This window comes from Podarcis tiliguerta, assembly GCF_965153285.1.
Source record: "Podarcis tiliguerta genome assembly, chromosome: 5".
Taxonomy (NCBI): Eukaryota; Metazoa; Chordata; class Lepidosauria; order Squamata; family Lacertidae; genus Podarcis; species Podarcis tiliguerta.
This window is the reverse complement of record NC_139538.1, coordinates 95,271,094-95,296,897: the sequence shown is the minus strand read 5'-3', so window position 1 is coordinate 95,296,897 and position 25,804 is coordinate 95,271,094. Positions and strand designations below refer to the sequence as shown.

The window sequence follows — 25,804 nt, the reverse complement described above, 5'->3', positions numbered from 1 at the left end:
TTTAACTGCGTCATAGAAATTCCTCCTTCTCACCGTTTGATCTTCTCTTGTTGTATTGTATTTCCTCCCACACAAATCTTAAAGTTCTGTTTATGAATTGTTAGAACGTGACGATCTTATTTCTTCCTGGGGTGGAGGGTATTATTATCACATCATGCAAGGGAAATCGGAAAGGTTTTTCCCTCCACCCCCCCTTCATTCCAGCCATACATTCTCTTGGTAGTAATTCGGCAAAAGATTTACTTATCCATCCGTCACTCCCGGTCACAGAGATCCATTAGTCAGCAGTCCTATCGTCGAGTTTCACTTGATATATGTGCTCCAGCCTTCCAAATCTATTATTCTCCAATTAGCTCCAATTATAATTCCAAGCTGAAGCAACCAGCACGCGCTGATTGGAATCGGCGTCGGGAAGATCTGATTCCACCGAGGGCTTGTGCCAAGTGTTCCGCACCCCCATCTCTCAAATCAGGGGGTGCACTGTGAACACCGCTGGCAGGGGAGTCCCCCCCATCCCCTTGGGGGGGCCAGGAAGGCTGCCTACTTCCCATAGCAGCCCCTTAATACCTCGTATGGGTCAGAGAGATGTTATTGTCGGCCATCTTCCAACGCGCCACCTAGTGGCCTGTAGTTTTGCTACATCCATAGCACCTTTTGTCTGGCTGAGTTTATTGCTACTTAAACATTTTACTTGGGTGGGGTGTTGCGAGAACAAGTAGAACAGGGGAGGTAAATGCCCCATGCTAAGGCTCTGTCTTCTGCAGCCCAATCCTCTGTGTATTTATGCAGAAGTAATTCCTGCTGAGTTTAATGTGCTTTGTTTCCATGTAAATATGGATAGAACTGCACCTTCAGAGGATGTAGCACCATTTATTTGTCCTCGGATTTTCAGCACTGCGAAGTGCTGAAATAATTCAACAAATGTTTCCGCACCAAGAGAATAATATAAACAGCTGTTAGTGTTACCAAAATGCCATAAAGTGTCACTTTCAGGTGACAACAGTTGTGACTTGCAGATCTTGTTATGCACCAAGCTGAACAAAATCCAAGAGCCCTGTGCTGCCCACCATTTTTGCATTCCCAGCAGGCAGCAAGCATAAGTTTATTAAGATCATGGTGATCTGTGCCTGTACAGCTGTACAAACAGTAGAGTTCTGGTGTAATTAACTTTATGGCTGAGTGCATGTCAGTATATCAACTACAATTTGCACAGGGAGGAGCACAGTAGGTGTATATTCAGTAATGGGAACTGTAGTTCCAGAATTCAATTTTGTTAGTGTGTCTAGGCACGTGGAAAAGATACATTTTGAAATATGCTTTGGAAAAAATCTGAGTTTTGGGTTTTGTTCTGTTTTTTCTCTTAAGCATTTTGGATGTAAATTATGCTGGCAATGATGTGTTTGCTATATATGTATATATTTTCCAGAAAAATATTTTGATGTGCCTCAAGATGGGAGAGGTAAGATTACAGTCCAAGAAGAGCAGCAACTTCAGTCCCAGAAGGGGGAAGAAATCTGAGTGAATGATGAAGGGAAATGGCCCAACCAAGAGATGGCGTGTAGTCTACTAGCCTGGAGAGAACCATCACTGCCTCAAGTGGGTGAAAAGGAGAAATGGCTGTGAGAAAATAGCATGCAAGCAATACCTGTGAAGAACTTTGCTTCTTGGGGAGAGACAAAGCTATTGCGGGGGATGCTTATTGAAGTGAAAAACAAGTTGCTGTAGTGGAAATCCAAGCTGAGGGTAGGCATAGACTACAGTATGAACCTTTGGTAGATATGCTTTATTTGCCTCCCCCATCCATTAAATTGGTATTTGAGCCAACTCTTAAGCGTCAAAATAATGAATGTGGCTTTTTTCCAAAGTTCTCTAGTGAGTGTTGTCACAATATGGTAGATATAGTTCAGTTTGAATTATTTTCTCTTATCCCCGCCCCCCCCACATGAGCCCTTTTTCGGAGCCAGAAGAAACGACAGCAGTCGTTTTAGATTATGTAATCTTACCATTTTTCTCCATGACAAGATGTCAAGCATCAATGTCATGTTCCTGAGCACACCAAGTGGCCTCTATTGCCTGTTCAGATGAGGAATTAAGGGGAAGGCACAACCTCTTCCTTCTTGACCCCAAGTGGGGGGAAGAGAGTCTAAGACAAATAGCACCACTTGTAATAATTTAAAGCAATAAAATAGTTGTTGCCCTCTGATAAATGAGGTTCATAGTCCAATTCCTTTGTTTTTAAGGTACTATTTGCCCTTTAACTGGCCTTAGGAATTACCTCCCCCTCGGAAACTTGATGACAGCCTTCCAAACCAGGACAGCCGAGATGCTCTTCTAAGGAGTGTGGCAATGGTCAGATATTGTGCATTCTGAAGCATCTTGCATGTTTAATGGAAGGGGATATAATGTGAAGCTACGGCAATGTTTTATAGGTCATTCTTACAAAACTCCATTAGGCACCATGACTTAACGTACAGCAAAGCACACACTGTTGCTGGTTGACAATTCAGTATCAGGAAAACACTCTCTGTTTGCTCAATTATTATTATTAGGTCTTCTCTGGAGATGCCTTTTCAAAAGGAAAGCATTTCACTTTGTGCTTTTATATTTGGTTGTTTCCCTGCAGAAAGAAGGAGGAGGTTGCATAACCAGCGATCGCACACACAACTGGAAAAGTCCATAAACATTATCTTTGTAATATTGGTTAGTCCAGGATACAATATTTAGAAAACTGCCTTATGCTTCATCAGAATAGTGGTCTATCTAGTACGGCATATCAAGCTCCATGCAAGAGCATATCCAGCTTAGCTACCCAACAGCCTTTAACTGGAGACCAGAGGCTAGCAGCCTAAGATTTGGCTGACTATTTCCAGTCAATTTCTGATTCCTCACCTCTGCCGCTCCTAGCCACGTTGACTGTTCCTCTCTGCCTTTTTCCGCTCATAAGCACCTCCTTCTGGCATTCCCCTAGACCACTCCCTCTCCAAGCCCCATCCTTAATTCCCACTTCCCCATAGCTATGGCCCATACTACATCTGTTCCACATTTCCAATGCCTTTCTGCCAACCTAGTATTCAGGCAGCTCAGCCAATCACTGCAGTACAGGGATTGAACCCAGAACCTTATACATGCAGTGTATGCTGTCAGTTGCTCAACTAGTCCAACCCAAGCGCCATGGGGGCCTCTTCCAAATACAGCAAGAACATCAAAGAGTGAGCTGGTTCCTGGTTTTTCTCTTGACAGGACGTCTCCTAGGGAAGCATATGATACAACAAGAGAGCACAGCTTCTCCAGCTTTCCTAGGGGCACCACGTCTGCTGTTGCCCTAGACATGTAGCAGCTCAGACATGAGCCACGTTCCCTCACAGTCAGCCAACTCTTAAGGGGGCCTGAGTTTGCAGGTCCTTGGTACAGCCTGTCAGACTGGATGTTTTATTTCCACAGCCATCGATGTAGCGTTCTGGTGGATAGAGTTGACAAAGGTTTTCAAATCACCACTGCCTCTGAGCTTTCTAGAAAGGGTTTCCCCCAATATATCTGAAGGTGTGGGATAAGAATGGAAGACGCAATCTCAAAAAGGCATTCATATTTTAAGCATTAGGATAAGCAGCATTGTGTAGTCAAGACCAAAATTTACTTGGGGGGGATTCTGTGGCCAGGTTTGCCTTGATATTCTGTTTATCTTCTTTGCTGTGAAGATGATATACCTCTGGTTTTGGAGCAAACCTACTCCTTCCACTTCTCATCCCATCAGAAATCCTGTCTACTCACTATAATCCTGTGCAGAGGAGAATAAACATGTATACCTTTAACTGATGGGTAGAAGAGGGGGTTTTGTCATGCAGACGTGACAGCTGATGGGAGTTGTGGTCCAAAACACCCAGAGGGCAGAAGGTTGGCAAAGGTTGTGTTAGAAGGTCAGATACCCTGCTGTTCTTTGCCCTCGGATTCTGAGGGAAGGAGCAGTTCTGCATTCTTCATAACCACAACAGCCGCTTAGCCTTTCAAGGGATCTGTCACAACGTGCATAGTAATTAACACAGCAAAGCATCCCATTGCTATACAGAAGGGCAGCCCTGAGCTACATGCAATCTACCAGAACAAATTCAGCCATGTATTATCGATAATTCCCTCTTGACCCCACATTTGTAGACCCAGACACCAAAACATAGGGTCTATCAAGCCTCTGGTGGGATACAATACAGTGGTACCTCGGGATGTGAACGGGATCTGTTCCGGAGCCCCGTTCGCATCCCGAACGGAATGCAAGACGCACATACGCAGGTCGCATTTCGCCGCTTCCGTGCATGGGCATGACGTCATTTTGACCGTCTGCGCATGCACGAGAGGCGAAACCCAGAAGTAACACGCTCCGTTACTTCCAGGTCGCCGTGGAGCACAACCCGAAAGTGTTCAACCTGAAGCATATTTATCCCGAGGTATGAGTGTACAGTGTTGTTGGGATGCAAATTCTGCTGGCATTGATGGGCACAAAGTTACCATTTGTCAGTTAATGCTTCTTCAGAATTCAGGTTAGAACATATTCTCTTTTTGAATTGATTTAGGTGTTGCCCACTCCAAAGCAGTCTTCTTGTATTCATTCTCCTGGAACACGTCAAATTGAGCAAAGTAGTTGGCTGTACTTTGCTCTAGCAGGCTGTGTAGCTGCAGTTGCCGGCAACTGGTCCCACATGAGCACAGTAGCCTTAGATGCAGATGTGCATCCTCTTTCACATCCAAGGACACGTTCAGCCAGTTCTTACAGTGAGCGACCACAGTGAAGGTGCACTGCTGACTTAAACTGGGTCTCTGAACTATCCTTGTTAAGCAACATATATTCTCCAATAAACTCCCAAGTCGCCACTTTTCATTTGGAGCAGCATTAGAATGGAACCACTAAGAGAGTAAAACACAGAAAATGCCACTCCAAGCTTCTATACACTGGGTTAAAACCATTCTCCACTGGGATTGTCGCCCCCGTGCCAAATTTCACAAGCCGCCTACCTCCCCAGCCATGTTGTGCTGCGTGGATCAGGCACTTCCTTGCCCCCACTGCACATCGTTGGCAACTGTGGTCGGGGCCGAGGACACTTATGGCTGAGAAGATATGCTTGAAAACACACGGGTTATAACTGCTGAAATCTCAAAAGCCGGAGGATTGGCTGAATAAGACTGTTTGAGGTGGTGGGCTTCAGGACTCTGCCAAGGTTATTACCACATCCCAGGTCTAGGAAAACCATAACCCAGTATGTGAAATGGAATAAATGATATAAAGTATTCAGGAGATTGTATAATTTGTGCAGGTCACAGAATTGGAATTGCCTGGGTGCATATTTTAAATGTTTTTTTTTATATATAGTATGAGTTCACACAGATATAAGAATGAAGCCTAACCAGACTATAAAGAGAGAAAAAGATTAAGATTTCATTCACCAGGCAATATTACATTTCAATTTAAGCAGTGTTTTCAGCAAATATAATTTACCTGACAGATTTACATTGAACCAAGTTTCTTTCTGTACATATTCATTCATCTGGATTTCTTCCAAACTAATCCTAAACTGTACATGGAGTTTTGTTTTGTTTTTTATAAAAAAATATCTACTTTCATTGTGATGTTGAAATTGTCACAGAGATCTTTGTAAAAAGCTTGTGTTTCTGAAGGAATTTGTATTAGATAATGGTTTGTGTGACTCACTGTATTTTGTAAAGGGTTTATTTCCCTTTGGGAATTGTGTGTTTCTAATGAGCAGTTTTATGCTTCTAGTTTGTGAACGTTGTAAATGAAATGTGTTTTCTGACCCTCCATAAGGAATAGATTGATATTTGATAGATACTAACTGGTTGAGATTTTCATATTGCCTAAAATATTTGCATATGTTGATAAAAACCATATTGTAATAGAACAGTTTGCCAATGTTCAGTGATAATAAAACAAAAAAGCTCTTTATTTTAGCTGAATGTTGGATCTGACTGAGACTAACAGTTAACCTGGCCTTAAATTCAGTGTTGTATTTCCATAAGTGGATCATCATCCCACATCATTTGCTGTTTGTAATGTTTCAGAGTAACCATCAATAAAAAAAATATATCCAAAGCTCCAATGTAACATGGGACTCGAAATCCAAATTTCAGAGGACAGCTACAATAGATCCACTTCCGGGCACGTGTTTGTGGTTCACATTTCAGTAGATCTACTCCATAGAGATACCTAGTTAGTTAGAATCCTCTTGTTATATGATGGTGTTTCCTGCTTGGCAGGGAGTTGGACTCGATGGTCCTTGTGGTCTATTCCAACTCTATGATTCTATGAATTGTTGATTTATTCACTGACTCTAACTCACCGATTTCAAGGGAAGTGTTTTGAAAACTGAACAGCTGAAGTGTAGATTGTAAACTAATTGCCTGCCTCCCTCCCTCTAATATGTAAAAAAAAAGAAAAGCCAGAAAGATGTGATCAAGTTTAATGATAAGCAAGAGAATAAAAAACCTCTTGCATAATCAACATCAATACTATACACCATACAAAGACTGGTGCTTTGAATAAAGGGGACTTAGGTGCACTTCTAAGTGCTAATTCTCACATGCTGGAGATATAAATTCCATTGGCATCCATGAGATGTCATACAAACAAATGAGGAAGTAAAACTGGCCTCCAGCGCTTATGTTGAAGGATTGTTTTTCCATATCTAGTATTTAAACTCCTGTGCAGAGAAAACTGTGCAGAGATTTCACCTTGTCTTCTGCTTCATAGGCTAGTTTCCTGGGTTCAGAGAGGTTTGCTTTTTTCCCCACAGGGAAGCAATTCCACCATGTGAGCCCCTCACAGGCGCTCTGAAATAAACCCTTCAGTTTAAAAATAATGTAACTAAAGGGGGGGGGGGAGAGAACTCTAAATCAAAAGTTATTCTTAATCAGATTTTAATTTTTTTTAAAAAAAATGCATCATCGCCGCCTTAAATAACTGCATTGGTTTGAACCAATGAGTCAACAGCTAAGCGCTAAGATCTAGCAAACATCTCATGGTGTTACTGAAAAGCAGCAGCAAGCAGTCTCTGAGGAGTTCTTGAGTGGAGGAAAAATCATCCTGGGTTTCATCCCTAGAGCAAAACATAGCAACTAGAGACAGCAACCTCTGTCTTCAGAAATAAAAGTTTTTTAAATCTCTGAAGAGACCAAACGCCAGGGGGATTCTTGCAGACATCAAATGGTTACTTGATTTGAATAGAGATATCCTTGTTTAAAAGGTCTAAGATTTGGCTGTTTGGTTGGATCAGAAGAAACCTCAGAAAGGTCACAGCTCAGTGGTACAGCATCTGCTCTGCATGAAGAGGGTCCCAGGTTTAATCCTGCCATCTCCAGCTTTGGTTGGAAACACACCTGCCCGCCTTCTATGCTGCCTTTTATGTTCCTACCCAACCAAGTCCAGCACTCTGTTCCAAACAGCAACCAGCCAGATGCGATTGGTGGAGATGACTGTCCTCCGATGTTTGTCCCAAACATCTGGTACTCATTCACAGATCATTCAGTGTCTTTGTCCATAGCCATGGGAGTAAAAGCATAGCAAACCTAACCTCCATGAACTTCTCAAAGCCATACAAGTGTCAGGGACTGTACTGAAGAGGAATGGTGTGGATCGCCTCCCCCCTTTCTGAACCTTCCCAGGAAGAGGAGAACAGTATAGATTTAGAACAGTGGTTTGCAGAAGGTCATAGTTCAGAGGCTGCAGAGGGGAGAAGATGGAAAATATTGGGGGAGCAGCAGGAAGAAGAAGCACCAGGGGAGAGACAGCTGACACTCAGTGTCTTTGGAAAGCATTCCTCACCCCCCCCCCCCTTCTCCCAGGACCCAGTGTGCATTAAGAGTAATAGAACAGACAGCTCAGAGGCAGAAAGCACAGATCAGCCGGTGCAGGAGTGATGTAGAATGGAGATTGGGGGGGGGGGGTTACTTGGAGCAATACCATTATCTGAGAGTCAGTATCATGTTTGCTTGCTTGCTTGCCACCCATCTGACTCAGTTTACCCCAGCCACTCTGCGAGGCTTCCAACAAATTAAACACAGTCACACATCAAACATTAAAAACCTACCTATACAGGGCTGCCTTCAGATGTCTTGTAAAAGTTGAATAGTTCTTTATCTCCGTGACATCTGACAGGAGGTTGTTCTACAGGGAGGGTGCCACTACTGAGAAGACCCTCTGCCTGGTTCCCTGTAATCTCACTTCTCGCAGTGAGGGAACCGCCAGAAGGCCCTCAGAGAAGGACCTCAGTGTCTGGACTGACCAATGGGGGTGGAGACACTCCTTCAAATATACTGGGTGGAAGCCATTTAGGGCTTTAAAGGTCAGCACCAACACATTGAATTATGCGCAGAAACATACTGGGAGCCAATGTAGATGTTTCAGGACCAGTGCTATACATACATGCCAATTTTAGTTTGGACATCATGCATCAGATGAGGTGACCATGGCCATAATACCTATGTTAGTTTTTGGTAAAGACTCGTTGTTAAAGAATTTAGCATAATGAACTTAGGGGTTTCAAACATTAGAAATACAGGGGAAATAAAAATATTTTTTTTACCTAGCATCACATATTAAGATTAAGAATAGAGTATTGATATTTAATCAGCAACAATTAACCCTCACTGGAGAAATAGCTCTTGTGACAAAGCATCTATAGCTGAACAGAAGTAGGTGAAACTCCTGCAAGAGAGCATCAGGAACTCAAATCAAGCAAAAAACGAATCACATGGCTGAAGAATGTCCTTACTTCCTACAGTGTTTAACATCAATCACAGCCCAACTTAATATTCCCTGCATATGGTGGAGCACAGGGCTAACACAGTGACATCAGAGCAGGGCTTGACTTTGACCAGTTTCTGGCCTTTTGTCCACTTGACAATCTTTCCTAAGAACTAAGCACAACACAGGAGAGTGTTCCAAGGGCTCAAAATCAAAGATCTTGAAGAACGTGGATGTGTCTCTTCCTTTTGAAATGATCAAAGGTAACTAGAGAGCTGTGAAACAGATTGATCCATGGGGAAGATTGTCATACATGCCATCATTTTCAACACAATGCAGTCTTTCTAGTCTTCAAAATCTCTCAAGAAAATGAGTTTCACTAATCCATGGCAATAACATGCCTATTCAAAGATATGATTCTTGCCAACCCTTGGTGTGGCTATAATCATGCCTGGAGTCATAGATCCAGAACCAGTGGGAAGACATGACTATTTCAGATTAAGGAGCCAGTGAGCCACTAAACAAGCAGTACATCATGTTGTAAATGGACTGTACCACTTCACACTGCGGGTATGGTATTGTATGTGTTAATGCTCCACATATGACCCCCCCCCTCCCAAAAAATCCATATAAATAGAAAACTAGCATGTCAGGGAGAAGACTAGACCAGAATTATTTCTCTATCTCCTAACTTTCTATGTAGAGGAAATTATGCTGAAGCGTCCAGCTGTCTGATCCCTCACCTGCAATACAGTCCAGGAACAATTTCACCCCATGTTCCAAGTTCATATAAACCCAACCTCATGCAGCCATATTCCACAGAGAGAAAGCAGTTGGTACTCTGAGCAACAGCATATAGAGTGCAATAACCCAACGCCTGGAGTTGTGTGGATGGAATTTGTAGTGGTAAACTGATGCCAAAGATGGACTATTACAAAGTCCAGGAGTAGAAAAGAAGGTGGTTTTGCTCCCTGCTTTGATTTCAGTCCTTTAATTGCAAGGGCACCTGTTGATGTGCAGTGGGAGAAGAAAGAGCTGCAGGAGGCAGGATGAAAGGTGAGGTGGAGGTGGCCTTGTGCTCTTCTGCAGATTTCAAATGCTGGGGAAGCAGGCTGGGAGCTGCCAGAAACAAAGACTCTGAAGAGGAAAATATTTTCAAACTTCGGATAGGAGAAAGAGGACTGAAACTGACACGGGGACAAACAGAAGAAGACGCCTTCACCCCGGTATGGCTCCCCTTTATCACATACACAGCCCAACAAGACAATGACAAGAATCCACCAACAGCATGCAAATCAATATGGCTAACCTGATCCAAAACACCCACCCACCTCACTCACACACGAAAACAAAGATCACCACAGCCAATCACAAGCAAACAATCACACCCTAGGCCAACCCCAACCTCTCTCACCACCAAAGGAACACAAGTGAACAACACAAGCAACGCTGACACCAAACTCTACATACATTAAACATAATAGAAACACCGCCACCCGACCCCACCCCCATCCATCTTCCCTCTCTCCACCCCCCCTTTCTTTTTCCTTTTTTTTTCTTTTTCTTCTCCCCCTAATGCCTCAACAAATGAAATGAATTTGTAAAAATGTTACATGAAAAAAAAAATACGAGGCATTACACTTACTTCTGTAAAACAAGAAAATCCTTAATAAAATATCAAGATGGGGGGGGGGAGAAATGGGTGAGGGGAGCCACATGGAAGATGCAGTGGATGTGATTTCTTTTTCTGACAAACTGAGTGAGACACAGCTGAACAAAGACAAACCCATTTCTCTGGAATAAAAAATATCAGCAGGGGGCTGCTGAACAGAACCATTTTACCTTGGATGGATTATATAGAGAGATTCTACATGTATTGTGATCTAGACACAAACTGCTCCCTAGAGCTTGAGGGATTTATTTTACCATCACAAAATAGAAAATTATGCTAACAAAGAACAATGTGAAGGGGAAGAGGAAATTTGGCTTCTTGTGCTATCTTGCTATAGTTTTGAGAAAAGTGACTATTGCTGCATCATTTTGCTTAATCTAAGAGAGCTGATGTGCAGAAACATTGCACACTCGCCTTTTCCCCAAGCAGAGAGAAGTTCCAGGGATGGTGCTGATTCAGGGATCATGTCTTTCAGAAGGAGAGATCTCTGGAGACTTACAACATTTTCAGATATTTTCTTTACCATTATATAACCATCAGAAGAGGCAAACAGCTTAAGCCTTTCCAATCAGAAATCTCCTTATTATCAGATCCCCTGAGAGAGACAGCCAGCAGCCAAATAGGTTCATGAAGGTTTCTCTCTCTCCTTCTCAAAACACCAGCTTTGTTTTCATTCCTTCTCAGGCACACATGGCAACTTTACATTCTTCCTTCGGGGGGGGGGGGAGCTTGCTTTCTCCAAAATGGGTCACAGGAGAGTGCCCAACTTTTTCCTAACCCATCTCAGCATTTGGAGGGAAAGGGCAGGGTGGTTGAAATGGTGGAGGATGGAAAACTGGAGAGAGAGAGAGAGAGAGAGAGAGAGAGAGAGAGAAGCAGGGAGCAAGTTATACCCTTCCTTAGAATCATAGAATAGAATCATAGAATCATAGAGTTGGAAGAGACCACAAGGGCCATTGAGTCCAACCCCCTGCCAAGCAGGAAACACCATCAGAGCACTCCTGACATATGGTTGTCAAGCCTCTGCTTAAAGACCTCCAAAGAAGGAGACTCCACCACACTCCTTGGCAGCAAATTCCACTGTCAAACATCTCTTACTGTCAGGAAGTTCTTCCTAATGTTTAGGTGGAATCTTCTTTCTGTAGTCTGAGAACCAGGTTTAAAAATGCAATGGTTCTCCTAAATAGACAGAATGAGAAGTCTTTTGTGAGCTGCAAGAAGTGGTAGAATCCACATTCTACCCAAAGTATCTCTAGCTCAGTCTGCACTTCTTCTCTGAATCTCCAACCTACAGATATTACATTAAATTAATTATGGAAGTAATATGCACAAGTGTAAAGAATTTCTTCACTTCTACATTGTAAATGAATTAATTTCTAAGTACAGTGAGAAACCCAAAGTTCATAATATTAATGGAACTGATACTTTTGGCATATATGAAAGCAATAATCAGAGGAAATTTCCTTAACTTGTAGTTTTATTTTGTTTTTAAATATTTATTAGAGGTTTAGAAATTACAGAAAAAAGAAAAAGAAAGAAGAAGAAACAATATGAATATAACAAAACATACATTACAGTTACAATAAAAAAACAATACAAAAAATGAAAAAATGAAAGAAAAAAAAACACATTAAACACACACATCCAATATTCCATATCTTTACCTTTCATTAACTTGTTTCATCGACCTCCTCACACCACCCTTTTTTGTATTCTATTTCAATTAACTATTTCAGCAAATTCTTTCCATCTTACTCAATTTTTGTTCTGTAATTTATCTTAACAGTCTAACCTTAAATTTTTCATTTTATCCCGTTATCAATCCACTTTTACTTAAGTCTTTATTACATTTCTGCTAAAACCATATAACTTCATTCCAGCATCCTTCTAACATTCATTAATTTTACAATGTTTTTGTAGATAGGCTTTAAATTTACCTTGTAGTTTTTACAACCTGTAGTGCACTTTCAGCCCATCAATAGTAAGTTCTTCAACCCCTGTGGCAGTTACTGCAGAAGGAATATGTATTTCACTTGTGCGTCTGATTATTTGACACAGCCTTCACAATGTCTCAGTTGGAAATACTATGAGCTACGAGTAAAACACACACACACACACACACACACGAGGTTCCAAAATGCAGAAAGCCGCAGATGAATTCAGAAGAATGAACACATAGTTTCTTTTTTTAGGCAAATCTGGAAATGCTGAACCAGTCACTAGTTTAAACTTGCACAACTTGTGACACACCGAAGCTCGCCAACTACATATTTTGCCTGTGTTTTTGAGGTTCCCAGCAGGATGCAAAAATAGAAAATCTATCAGTCCCCTTTAGTCCCCTGCTGGGCTGCTATGAATGGCTGGTGCCCTGCATTCAGTTTGGGAGGGGGCAATCTGCAATCTGGGCAGGCCTGAAAGTGGGGAAGAAAAACCAATTGATGATGTATTTTCCACTTATAACTGCCTAAAGCCAGTATGGAGCCCACTTGCATGTCATTCTGTTGCTCCTAATTTGACAAAAGTCAGCAATGAACTCATTTCACCCCCAGAGGCTAAAATTCTTTGATAAGGATGCAAACTAACAAAAAACAAAAAACCAAGGGAAAGCTAGGAAATTATAGGGCCCCCTAATGATAGTTAGGGACGCGGGTGGCGCTGTGGGTAAAAGCCTCAGCGCCTAGGGCTTGCCGATCAAAAGGTCGGCGGTTTGAATCCCTGCGGCGGGGTGCGCTCCCGTTGTTCGGTCCCAGCGCCTGCCAACCTAGCAGTTCGAAAGCACTCCCGGGTGCAAGTAGATAAATAGGGACCGCTTACTAGCGGGAAGGTAAACGGCGTTTCCGTGTGCGGCTCTGGCTCGCCAGAGCAGCGATGTCACGCTGGCCACGTGACCCGGAAGTGTCTCCGGACAGCGCTGGCCCCCGGCCTCTTGAGTGAGATGGGCGCACAACCCTAGAGTCTGTCAAGACTGGCCCGTACGGGCAGGGGTACCTTTACCTTTAATGATAGTTACAGGAAAACTAATGGAAAGAATTAAAGACAGTTAATTAAGCACCTGCCCTCCAGATATTTGTGGGACTACAACTCCCATCATCCTCCCATGTGGTAATGGGAGTTGGAGTCTAACAATATCTTGAAGGCACTGTACTGCCCACCAGGATCTGAAGGAAAAAGCCATTCTGGGAGCCAGAGTACCCATACTTTGAGGAAGAATCAGCATGGCTTCGGCAAAGCCTTGCCAATTTGGGGAAGTTTTTGAGAGAGTCGGCTAACACGTTAATAGAAGTGACCCAGTAGACATTGTATACGCAGAGTCCCAAAAAGCTTTTGCAAAGTCTCTCGAGAGGGGCTCCTAAGTCTCTTAGGTCATGGCTTATGAGGGCAGGTAGTTGGTTAAAGAGCAGCAAGCAGGAATAAATGCACAGTTCTTCTCTCAGGGAAAGCAGCAGGGTGCACCAAAGATCCGTAGTGGAGCTGATACTTTTTAACTTACTCATAAATCATGTAGAGTCAAGGATAAGCAAGGAGATGACAGAGTAGTTTGGAAGTGACAAAATTATTTAAGGTTTGTTGTTTTTTTACTGTTTCGTCACTTGTTGTTGGCTGCCCTGGGTTCCCATGGAAGGACAGGATATGAATTAAACAAAGAAATAATAGAATTATGCATAAAATTACTGATGAAATTACGTTGAGAAAGTGTTAAGAATATACAATGTATGTGATGCCTGTGACTATGGGCTTATCCACACCTTCCTCCTGTCTCTCTGCTCTCCCCGCCCCCCCCCCCAAGGAAAACCACACTTTAGCTCTCAATTGGAGCAAACTGCAATTCAAGTTTTCTCCAGATTGACAATCGCTCAAATTTTGCTCCAGTTTAGCTCCAATTTAGCACTAAATTTTCCATGCGAAACAAGCAGGGCAAGGGGTAAATGGCTCTGACGCCTGCCTAGAAAGTGCAGATCAAGAGGAAAGGCACTTGGATCCATGCTTTCTAGGCTCAGGAAAGTGGAAATGTGGCTTGTACATGGCCCTATATCTATGTACAAACACCCAGTTTGTGTGACCTGGCCTCTCCTTTCCCAGTATGGAAGAACCAGAGCGGTCTTTTCCATCGGGCTTACTGGCGTGTTGTGCCAGGGTGCTGGCCTCTCAGGGTCTCCCCAGCGAGTGGGGGAGCTGAGCAGCTTTGCCAGCGGCCTCCCCTTTCCCTGTACACCCGCCAGGTGTGCCCTGTCAACCATATGGCTGGCAGGTGGTCAGCTTTCTTCCCAAGCCTCCGTGGGAGGACAGCGATCCCCACAGAGGCTTGGGGAAAGGTTGACAACTATGGGAAATGGGGGGGGTGCCGGAGGGATCTTTGTACCAGATATGCTTAAGACGGCCCTGGGAAGAACTATATGAATCTGGCATAAATATGTACAGTTATGTGTAGATCTATTTGTGTACACAGCACTGGCACCACATGCTACCTCGGATACAGAGCATGGGTGCGTGTGCACATACCCAAATCGCTCTGCTTGAACCAGCCTCCATGACATGAAAAGCAAAGGCTAGCAGAACTATATTCCAGTAGACATGTGTGTCCCAGATTTAAGTCTTTTTATCTCTCTCTTAATGTTGCTCTTAGCTTTCAGAGACCCACATTTCCCCCCTAGAAATCATCACCACCACACCGGCTCACATTCCTTTGCCTTTCAAGAAGGGGCAAAGATCACCCAAAATGTTGAGCTCATTGTTCCATCATGCCATGAGTGGGACTTATTGTCCACTTCACTAATCTTTCTTATGGGACGAACCTGGATTGCTCGCAAGACACAGTGTTGTTTAGCAAAGGAAAGAGAGATATGGCCCTCCGCTTGTCACCACGGACTCTTGGGCTTGCCGATTGGAAGATCGGCAGTTTGAATCCCCGTGACGGAGTGAGCTCCCATTGCTCCATCCCAGCTCCTGCCAACCTAGCAGTTCAAAAGCAGACCAGGGCAAGTAGATAAATAGGTACCGGTGTGGTGGGAAGATAAACAGCATTTCCATGCACTCTGGCACTCGTCATGATGTTCCGTTGCACCAGAAGCAGTTTAGCCATTTTCCATTAAAAAAAACAGAATATATATCATAAAAAATAAAAATACAATTGTTGAAGTTGAAATTGTAAAACAAATAAAAAATTATTTACAGAATAAAGAAGTGGTTTAGTCATGCTGGCCACATGACCAGGAAAGCTGTCTGTGTACAAACGCCGGCTCCCTTGACCTGAAAGCGAGATGAGTGTTGCACCCCATAGTCGCCTTTGACTGGACTTAACTGTCCAGGGGTTATTTACCTTACACGAACTCAGCACAATCAAGCCCAAAGGGAAACACTTTAGATCCATGTGATTAAAAGAGCTGAAACAAATTCAAAATTTGGCAAATGTTCCATTATTGCAATTTAGCTTGTGAAAATTGACAACAGAATTCAGTCTCTCCCAGATTTTTCAGTTGAAGAAAAGCAGGCCCAAAGTCCTCCAAATGCTGAGAATTACAGGTCCCATCATCCCTGACCGTTGGTCCTGGAGGCAGCGACTGATGACAAGTGGGGTCCAGCAACATCTAGGGAGCCATAGGTTCCTCATGCCTGCTCTACTCATGTGTAAAGTTTTGTTAAACATTTTCCAAATGCCACTGAAAATGAGCTGCAAGCGTATCTGCTTACACTACACTTCCCCCACGTAAAATAAATATTACGCCAAACAGCCTACTTTGTTGACTTCTCACTTGTTTGGTTTTATGATCCTGCTGCCATTGTAAACAGGACCATAAGTGGGGAAAGTGGGGTGAAGTTTATCCGTTCTTTTCTGCCCACTGCTTGAAAGGTTTTTCTTCACAGACCCAGACTGATAATACTTGGCAAAAGTTCACCCAAATCAACTGAAAAGCAGGCAAGTGGTTGGCTTTCTCCAGGAATATAAATTCACATCAGAAAAAGCCCTTTGATTCCAACACCACGCTACATTCAGAAAATCCAATTTATCTTTCCAGATGGTGGGTGTTTTCCCCAATATCTTTCTGGACCTGAGTGGGTGAACTCTCGCTTTATTACCCTGCAGAGAACTGGCATTCTGCATATCAGTAATCAGTAAAAGAAGCAAAAATGGCTTTAAAAAATGTTTTTTTGGGGGAAAGAAAATCTACAGAAAGAACCCCCTCAGGAAGGCAGAAGGGCAAGGCTAAATACTCCTGCACATTAATTAGCACTATCACAACATTTGATAATTAATTGTACTTTCTCCATGATAAATGTTACTGAGACTGAAAACACAGTTCAAAGAGGATTACTAGTATCTCATAAGATGCCACATCTCAGTAGCATCTGACCAACTAAAGCTCCAAAGCACAACTCAACATTTACTTAAAAAAATAAGTTTTCAATGGGACTTGCTCCATGTTAGGTGTGCATAAAAGTGGAGCCTCAGGGATAATTAGCAAATGCAAATTTTAATATTTTAAGGGAATGTTTGCATATTTATTGAGGCCACAGAGCATCTCCTGTGCTCCTGTCCTAAGAGTATGAACAACAAAGCAGCAAACAAATCTTTCCTAACATCTATCAGAATTTATTTAAACTAGAGTTTATCAGTTAATCTGACTCTTTTCTTACCTTAATCAAGACCATGAATTTCTTTCCCATTGCTGGTACTGCAAAAGTGAGGAAAGTTGTATCAGATCACCCATTATAAATGATGAGCAGAGTCATACCTGGTATACATTTGAGCCTTGCCTAGAAATATCCCAAGTCCACTTCTGCCTTCGCCTTCCAGGCCTTTTGTTCGTTTTTGCCCATATTGCTTACAATATGCCTACTTTTGTTAAATTTGCAATTATGTAAATCTTTTCATGTTGCAGCCTCATTGAGCATAGTTTTGACTGCGGAAAGGCAGCATACAAATTAATTGATGATATGTAACTGACAACCCAGGACAACTCTTCCTGCATCTCAATGAAGAATCATCTAGACCTCAAAAGTGTGTGCCACAATAAATCTGCTGGCATTTGTGTTGCCTCAAGACTCTCTTTGTTGTTTCATCTAACGGTGAGGAAAACTAAGCTGTTGTTTATTAAGTGACCTTACATGTCCTTCAATAGCTCATAAAGACAGTGAAACTACAACTAATACAATGCAGCAGTTAGACTGGAGACTGGGAACAGCTGCCGGGCTCATATAACCCCAGTCCTAAAGGATATTCACTGGCTCCCAGTACATTTCTGAACACTGTTCAAAGTGTTGGTGCCGACCTTTAAAGCCCTAAATGGCCTTGACCCAGTATACCTGAAGGAGCGTCTTCACCCCCATCATCCAGCCTCGACACTGAGGTCCAGCACCAAGCATCTTCTGGCAGTTCCCTCACTGCAATAAGTGAGGTTGCAGGGAACCAGGCAGAGGGCCTTCTCGGTCGTGGTGACCTCCCTGTGGAACGCCCTCCCATCAAATGTCAAGGAGGTAAAGAATTACACAAATTTTAGAAGACATCTGAAGGCAGCCCTATATTGGGAAGTTTTTAATGTTTATGTTTTACTATGTAAGCTGCCCAGAGTGGCTGGAGAAACCCAGCCAGATGGATGGGGTATAAATAATAAAATTGTTGTTGTTGTTGTCGTTATCAGGCTGAGGGTGGGAGGAGGTGCTAGGCTGCTCTAATGTGCCCATGGGCACACAGTAACAATTTCAAGGGGGGTGGGTTGTATGCAAGGCAGATGTATGCAAGGCAGACCTAAGCTACCTTTAGGTTCTGGGAGTAGCACATTTATTTCAGTTTAAACAATGAGAATGATGGAAGATGGTTATTCAACTGTAAATTATTTGTCCTGGCTTTTCGTATTTGTTTTTTATGTCTTCAGGCTGTTCCAAACATTATATATATATATATATATATATATATATATATATTAGGTTTGATACATAAATAGAAAATATATGCACAATGCATCTGCTGTGTGTGATGAAGTGTGAGTCCCACACAAGTAGCAGACTTACAGTATTCAAGTCAATGTACATGAAAAGCATCCAGCAAATGGAGAAGGAAGCGCAGGAGACCAGAGACTCATCCAAGGCAGCCTCTGAATTTAGGTGTCACTAACTTGTGCCAGTATTTCCATTTTATGTTTTAATAATGCTTTGATGCCAACATAACACTGGAGACGGCCATGAAAGAAACATCCTGTTCTTAAAGGTTAAATCCTGAGAGGGCAAAAGATAAGCATTAGTGAGACTCAACAGTGTTCCCGCAAGGAATCACGAGCCCAGCTTAACAGATATGTGATGCAGATGGCATCTGATTCATGCCAGGCAAATGCCAGATTCACCATCCAAGAGAATCACTAAATTTTGATCCCCAGACAAATTTCCAAGGCATCCAACTTAATTAAGTTCACTAACTCAAGCAATCTTTGCTTTATGGTGCCATTAAGGGCCTCAGATCTGTTCATTCCACTCACATAGCACAACACAACAGGGATAACAAAGAAAGATCAAACAGGAAAATAAGCAAGAACAGGAAAAAATGCAGTATGAAGCATCGGCGGCAAACATTTGCAGCCACTCACGATCAAAGGAATAAAGAATAAAGACAGTTCCCTTCATCTGAAAGAGAGCATTTTCAACATACAACCATGTCCTATATCCTGCTGTGTTTAGGCAGGACAGAAAAGACTGCATGGAAGATGGCACAGTGGAGCTTGGGAGTCACCTCTTTCATTGTATCTGAATGCCATAGGCAAACGCTTCTGCCAGGCTCAGTGCACCCGGCCACCCACTTGGAATGCAATGTAAGGAGAGAGAGAAACAACTCCAGGAGCTAGTCTTGTCCAGGGAAGATCAGCAAGCAAAGATTTACAAGTGCAAGAATCCCAAAGCTTTAGGAATTCTGCTTCAGCCTTTTGAAAACCATGGTTCTGAAAGATTGGCCTTGGAGAGAACGTCCCATGGAGGCTCCTCTCCTCGTCTCTTTCTCTCAGAGCAGCAAACAATGCTGAGTTAGCAGGACATGATGTTGGGCTCATCCGGAGCTCACCCAGACTTCCTTTTTGTGCCACATTTCCCAGGCACAGATCGGCACTTTAAAGCTCTGTGTCCGAGTGCTGCTGTCCATGTCCTGGCGCTTTCCCACATTTTACTGCTGATTCGGAGCGAATCACGATCTGCAGAAAACCTGTTTGCTCCAATTCATCAGTAAAATGCAGGATTTTCCAGGGGAAGCACTGGGACAAAAAAAGAAAAAACACTACTTGAACATGGAGTTCTAAAGCCCAGACCTGTGCATAGAAACACGACACAGAAGGAAGTCCGGGGGCTTCGCCATACTTACCTTTAGGCCCACTCTTTCCAGGCATGGTCTGTGTTTAAAAGCTCTGTGTCCAAGCATTTTGTGTGCGTGTGTGTCTTTGCCCTGGCACTTTCCCCATGAAAAGCCACTCTTTGGTGCCCAATCAGAGCAAACATCCATTTGAGTTTTCTGTGGATTGCCATTTGCTCCAATTCAACTTTAAAGAACAGGTTTTCATGGGGAAAGCTCCAGAGCAAAAAGAGGGGTGCTCCGACACAGAGCTTTAAAGCACAGACCATGCCTGGAAAAAGCGGAGGAAGGGGAAGTGTGGATGAGCCCGGGATGAGCCGATTGTTACATCACATATTTCTTTTGCTACATGTTGCAGAAGAGAAAGGAAACACAGTGGTTAGTGGCAGCTGTTCCTCTGGTCCTCTCTTACAGCACATGGAGAAAGTGCTCTATAAGGTAAAAGGCTAACCCCAGACACCACCTTTTGCTGTAAAGCAGGTGGACATGACTTGAAGTCGGCTACTTTAACTGCCCCCCTCTGGCTGCTTTCCCCCTCCAACACCTCCCCTAACCCAACGAAGGAACCTAGAACTATTTGCTCCATTGAGTAAGGAAAAGTAGTTGAGAGGAGTGCAAGGGAAAATGGCAGGTGGGAAGAGGGTTAAGCACAGCTATCCCATTGGCTGATGGTCAGTCAAGACCTATAAAGCCCTATACATAAAGCCCCTTGCACACCAAGGAAGGATTAAACTGAGAGCACATGCACTGTTATTGCTATCTAAACCTGAAACCCATTGACGGGCCATGGGGATTAAAGGAATGTAAAAAAAGAAAGACAGAAATTAGACCTCACAAGCTGAACGTCAGCCTGCCGGACAGCATGGATCTGTGCCTTAATGAAAGCCACGATCTGACCACATAAGTCAGCAAAACCTGCTTCAAATTTTTATTCTCAGGGTTGATTATTTTCATATTACAGCCTCCTTTTTTCTTTTAAAAAAATTCTTTTAAGTGGACCACCCTTGGGTTAAAGAAATGGATGCAATATGAGAAAGAGAGAATGATTCCTCTGAGAATAACCTGCCCTTCTCCTCACCTGCAACCTCTCCAATAAAAGCCCACGAAACAGTCAATAAATAAATGTCAGCGTCACCTTTTCAAACAAAGGCTTGCCAAGACAAAAAGCCAAAACCATTCTGCTTTTGAATGAGCACAGATCATCAATCCCACCCGCAATGAAGCCTCTTTCCCAATGTGTCACTGAGGGAATCAAGATAAATATCATTAAATACCACCATCCTTTTTCCTCATGGCAAGCCCCAGAGACATAAGAGACGTCCATTCAGAATTAATCTGCTGTGTGGAGTAAGAAGCAGCAGGAGCTCTGAGAAAGGAGATTCAATAGCAACGCCAGGGATGGGGGACACCTGGCTGCCTCAAGCACAGTCAGGACAAGGAGATGAAAAGGGTACCCATTGCCCTTCAAATCCAGCATCTTGTTTGCAAAACTGGGCAACCAAATGCCTTAGAATAGAATCATAGAATCATAGAGTTGGAAGAGACCGCAAGGGCCATCGAGTCCAACCCCCTGCCAAGCAGGAAACACCATCAGAGCACTCCTGACATATGGTTGTCAAGCCTCTGCTTAAAGACCTCCAAAGAAGGAGACTCCACCACACTCCTTGGCAGCAAATTCCACTGTCAAACAGCTCTTACTGTCAGGAAGTTCTTCCTAATGTTTAGGTGGAATCTTCTTTCTTGTAAGAAAGGAGTCCAAGGCAAGGCATGAAGGCAACACACACACAACCCTCTCCTGCTGCTTGTCTGCCCCGTGCAGTGTCCAGAGGGGATCAAGCCTCTGACTAGGAAGCTTCCCGTTAGCTGTCCGGGGTCGTGGCTCTCTTTAAAAAGGCATCTAAGCCGGCAGCCATGCTGGGGAAGTGAATTCCAGGAATTCATTATCCTTGGTATGAATGAGCCTTTCCTTTTGCCCAGTATGAGCATATCATTCATCCATTTCATTTGATGAGCCTAAAACACTATTATTAAAGAGCATGTAATATACACCCATATGGGACACGGGTGGCGCTGCGGGTAAAACCTCAGCGCCTAGGACTTGCCGATCGCATGGTCAGCAGTTCGAATCCCCGCGGCAGGGTGAGCTCCCGTCTTTCGGTCCCAGCTCCTGCCCACCTAGCAGTTCGAAAGCACTCTCGGGTGCAAGTAGATAAATAGGTACCGCTTTATAGCGGGAAGGTAAACGGCGTTTCCGTGTGCTGCGCTGGTGCTGGCTCGCCAGAGCGGCTTCGTCACGCTGGCCACGTGACCCGGAAGTGTCTCCGGACAGCACTGGCTCCCGGCCTCTTAAGTGAGATGGGCGCACAACCCTAGAGTCGGACACGACTGGCCCGTACGGGCAGGGGTACCTTTACCTTTAATATAAACCCATAAGGACAGTAATTAAAATATTGTTTTATTCTGCAGTGCTGTTCAACCCCTCTTTCTCCCTCTGAAATAATTAAGCATGTTTTCAAAAGGATACAATAAAATGTCAGCAATCTGCTTGCTCAGAGGCTTACAAAGCAACCCTAACCATGTCTGCCCCGAAGTCCTGTTGAATTCAGTGGGACTTACTCTCAGGCAAGTAGGGTTAGGATGGCAGCCTTGGTGGGGCAGTAGATTAGGCACAATAACCCCATTACAATTATAATTCCTCATTGCACATATATGCCAACAACCTATGAATGGCTGGATCTGTCCATTTCAGTTTCTTTTAGCAAGCAGCTCAAACCTCTTTACACACCAAGCTTCTCAGCTAGACTAAGGGAGAGCAAAGGCTTGGTTTCCTGGTCTTTCCTAAGGTGAGCTAAACCTGGCATATTAATATGCATATTAAGTATACTTAAGCATGTTGCTTCGATGAGGATGGCTACACCCAGTGGCATAGCGTGGGTTGTCAGCACCTGGGGCAAGGAAAGTAATTTGCACCCCCTAACCCGGGGCAAGGCAAGTAATTTACACCCCCCCGCTGCACTGTCCCTCCCCCAGATAGTCCCTTGCTCTCTCTCCGCACCGCACCGCACACCTGGCACCCCCCCCCCCACAGTGGGCGGCGACCCGGCGGCTCGGATCGGATTCGCACAGCCAGCACTGCAGTGAGAGAGAGAGTGAGTGAGCCAGGTAGGGGCAGAGAGCTGCGAGTGTGAGCGCCCCCCCCCAGATGTTGCGCCCGGTGCGGCTGGCCCCCCCTGCACCACCCACGCTACGCCACTGGCTACACCACATTTTCATGATTAAAATGAGCCACAGAGGCTGGCTTAGAAGGAACAACCGTTGCTTACCAGTGTGCTGCTCCCAGCTACAGTATATACAAAACTGAAACTAGTTAATTCTTCTTAGCTTCCATTCCCCCTCCCTGGTACAAGCATTTCTCAATTACTTTGGTTCCTGCTCACATTGCAATCCTTGTACTGGCTGCGATGAACTGGTGGGCTTCATTTGTTACTCTAGCACGGGGGGGGCGGGGGACCTGAGGCTTTCCAGACATAGCTGGACTCCAACTTCTACCATCGCCACCCAGCATGGCCAGGGTTCAGGGCAATGGATTCCTCCCCCTTGCTTCAGTTGTGCAAAAGCTGCCCCAGAGATGCTCCTTCCTGTGCTTTGTGCCTTCCCAGGTTTCTAGAGGCCTGATGCAAAGGTTTCTGGCCCTTGAATGGGGCACACGCCAGCCAGATGCAAAAAAGGGCAGAGCTCCTGCAGCAATTTTAATAGCTACCGTATTTTTTCACTCTATAAGATGCACCAGAGTAACAGCAGCGAGAATATTGTTAGCCCAGAAATGGAAATAAGAAGAACTGCCAACACTGGAAGAATGGAGAATGAAAATGATGGACTTTGCAGAATTGGATAGAATGACAGGAAGAATTAGGAATCGACGAGATCAGAGATTTATTGAAGAATGGGAAAAATTCTCAGAATATATGCATAATTTAAGTGAAAAACAAATACCGCTTGTAACGTTTAGCGAAGCTTTGTAAAAAAGAAAGTTAAAATTATGGACTGAAAGCAGATTTAATTTAAGAAGTAGATAAGAACTAAGAAATATGTGGAAAATTGAGAAGGGAAGGAGTACCAGCCAAGTTGAGGGAAGTCAAAAAATGAGAGAATGGTTTTATAAATTGTTTGAATTGTATTAATTTGTCTTATTTGTAAACTGAATAAAAAATTATATTAAAAAAAAAAAAAAAGATGCACCAGACCATAAGACGCACCTAGTTTTTGGAGGAGGAAAACAAGAAAAAAAAATATTCTGAATCCCAGAAGCCAGAACAGCAAGAGCCAGAACAGCAAAAGCAGTGATCCCTCTTGCTGTTCTGGCTTCTGGGATAGCTGCGCAGCCTGCATGCGCTCCATAAGACACACACAGAGTTCCCCTTACTTTTTAGGAGGGAAAAAGTGCGTCTTACAGAGCGAAAAATACGGTATATAAATGGTGGGATTCCAGCATGAACTTGGAAGATGTCAACAGTTATAGGCTGTAGGAGGAGATCTGGGGGACCAAATGGGAAGGTGGGACAGAACACCTGCACGGGTTATGTAGAAGTGGGAAGTTCAGCAAAAGATGCTAAATTTCTCACTCTCCACATTGACCTCCATGCATTATGTAAGGCGACAAGATGAAAACGGGAGAGAACTATTTGGGTAGAAGTTGAAATGTTGACAGTTTGCTGTGTGGGGGTGAGAACAGCTTCACCTGATGAAATTCCCTTTTCTGCCCAACTAGTAAGGAAGGAGACTTGCCCCCTATTGTTACATGCCAAGTTGCCACAATAACTTCTTTTACACAGCTGTTAAAAGGTATGGGAATCCTGAGGTCCTTTTTATCATCTCACACCTAACAAATCTCAACTGCATCAAGTTAGCCTTTCCTCCTTTTACCATGCACATTAAGGTCCACCACCTCTCACTTTAGACATGCAAGTCCCTTTAAAATAATATGAAATAAAATTATTATTAGATAACAGAATGAAGTACCTTGGCATCACAACTGCAGCCTGTCCCCAGATTCAGAAAGCAGAGGCTTCTTTCCAGGGCAGGGAGCTTTCCCCACCCCACCAATTCTCGCTGTTTGTAATAAAATGAACTTTCATTGTTTAACCCTTCACAGTTTATTGCTTCTGGTGGAACCACCTGGTGCCAATAGTGGCATAGCAGCTAAGACAAATGACAAACTAATTTTGCTTGGTGGTTAAGAGACTACAGATAGGTGTGAACTCAAAGGTGTCTTTCATTTAATGCACCAGGACCATCCACAGGCAGTAGTGATGGGCTGATACTTTTCAGGATTGCAACAGGGAAAATTAACCCTTTCCTCTACCGTTGAGGAACGCCCCTCCTCTGCTCTTTGAGATGGAATAAATTTTCTCAGTGGCACCAGACAAGACCTACTCGCCTTTGCCCCATCACTTTATTTGCATAGCAGTAAAACATGCCACCTGTCATTGTGTATCAAGTTTCCATTTAAAGTTATGCTAGACCACCCCCACCCCCACCCCCACCAAAAAATATCCTCCCTCTCATTTTCACAATTCATCTCTATCAAAAAGGGGATGAGGAATTCATTGGGCGTGAGGAGTTTGCCATTAAGACAAGGCAGCAGAGTGTTTGGAGTTATTTTCTCCCCCCCCCCCCACAGCCTTGCTACCTGGCAGCGTGGCACAAAGCAGCTTGCAGGTGTCCTTCAGTTCTATAAAATGCAATGCTATGTTTATGGTGGACGTCGTATTGTTCCCAATGAGGCATTTTATATGACTGAAGAATGCTGCTGATTTGAATGGGGAGACAAGGAACTTTACAGCTAAGGTGGCCTGGTATAAGAGAGGACAGAAGCTCTGTTCCTTTAATGGCTGTGTAGAAGTGCAGGTTTCAGCAGGTCTGCCCTGCCATACAAAATGCACCTGAAGAAATTCCTCCTCACCTGTTTAAAGTGTATGAACATAGTCCTCTTTTTCACTCAGCCACCCTGTTTTTAACCTTTCTCTGCCTTGTCTTGATGGCAAATCCCTTATTGAAAATGATG

General features: G+C 43.7%; 1 protein-coding gene across 1 annotated transcript in view; it reads left to right on the top strand.

Annotated features, from left to right (window-relative positions):
* The window catches only part of SHISAL1 (shisa like 1), a gene marked incomplete at its 3' end in the record, with an annotated part of 185,738 nt that extends 179,644 nt beyond the window's left edge, over positions 1 to 6,094 (top strand). Inside the window, exon 7 of the mRNA XM_083440969.1 lies at positions 1,427 to 6,094. Within this exon, the coding sequence (XP_083297095.1) occupies position 1,427 (1 nt within the window). The remainder of the gene's footprint in view (positions 1 to 1,426) is intronic.
* Between the last annotated feature and the right edge of the window lie 19,710 nt (positions 6,095 to 25,804).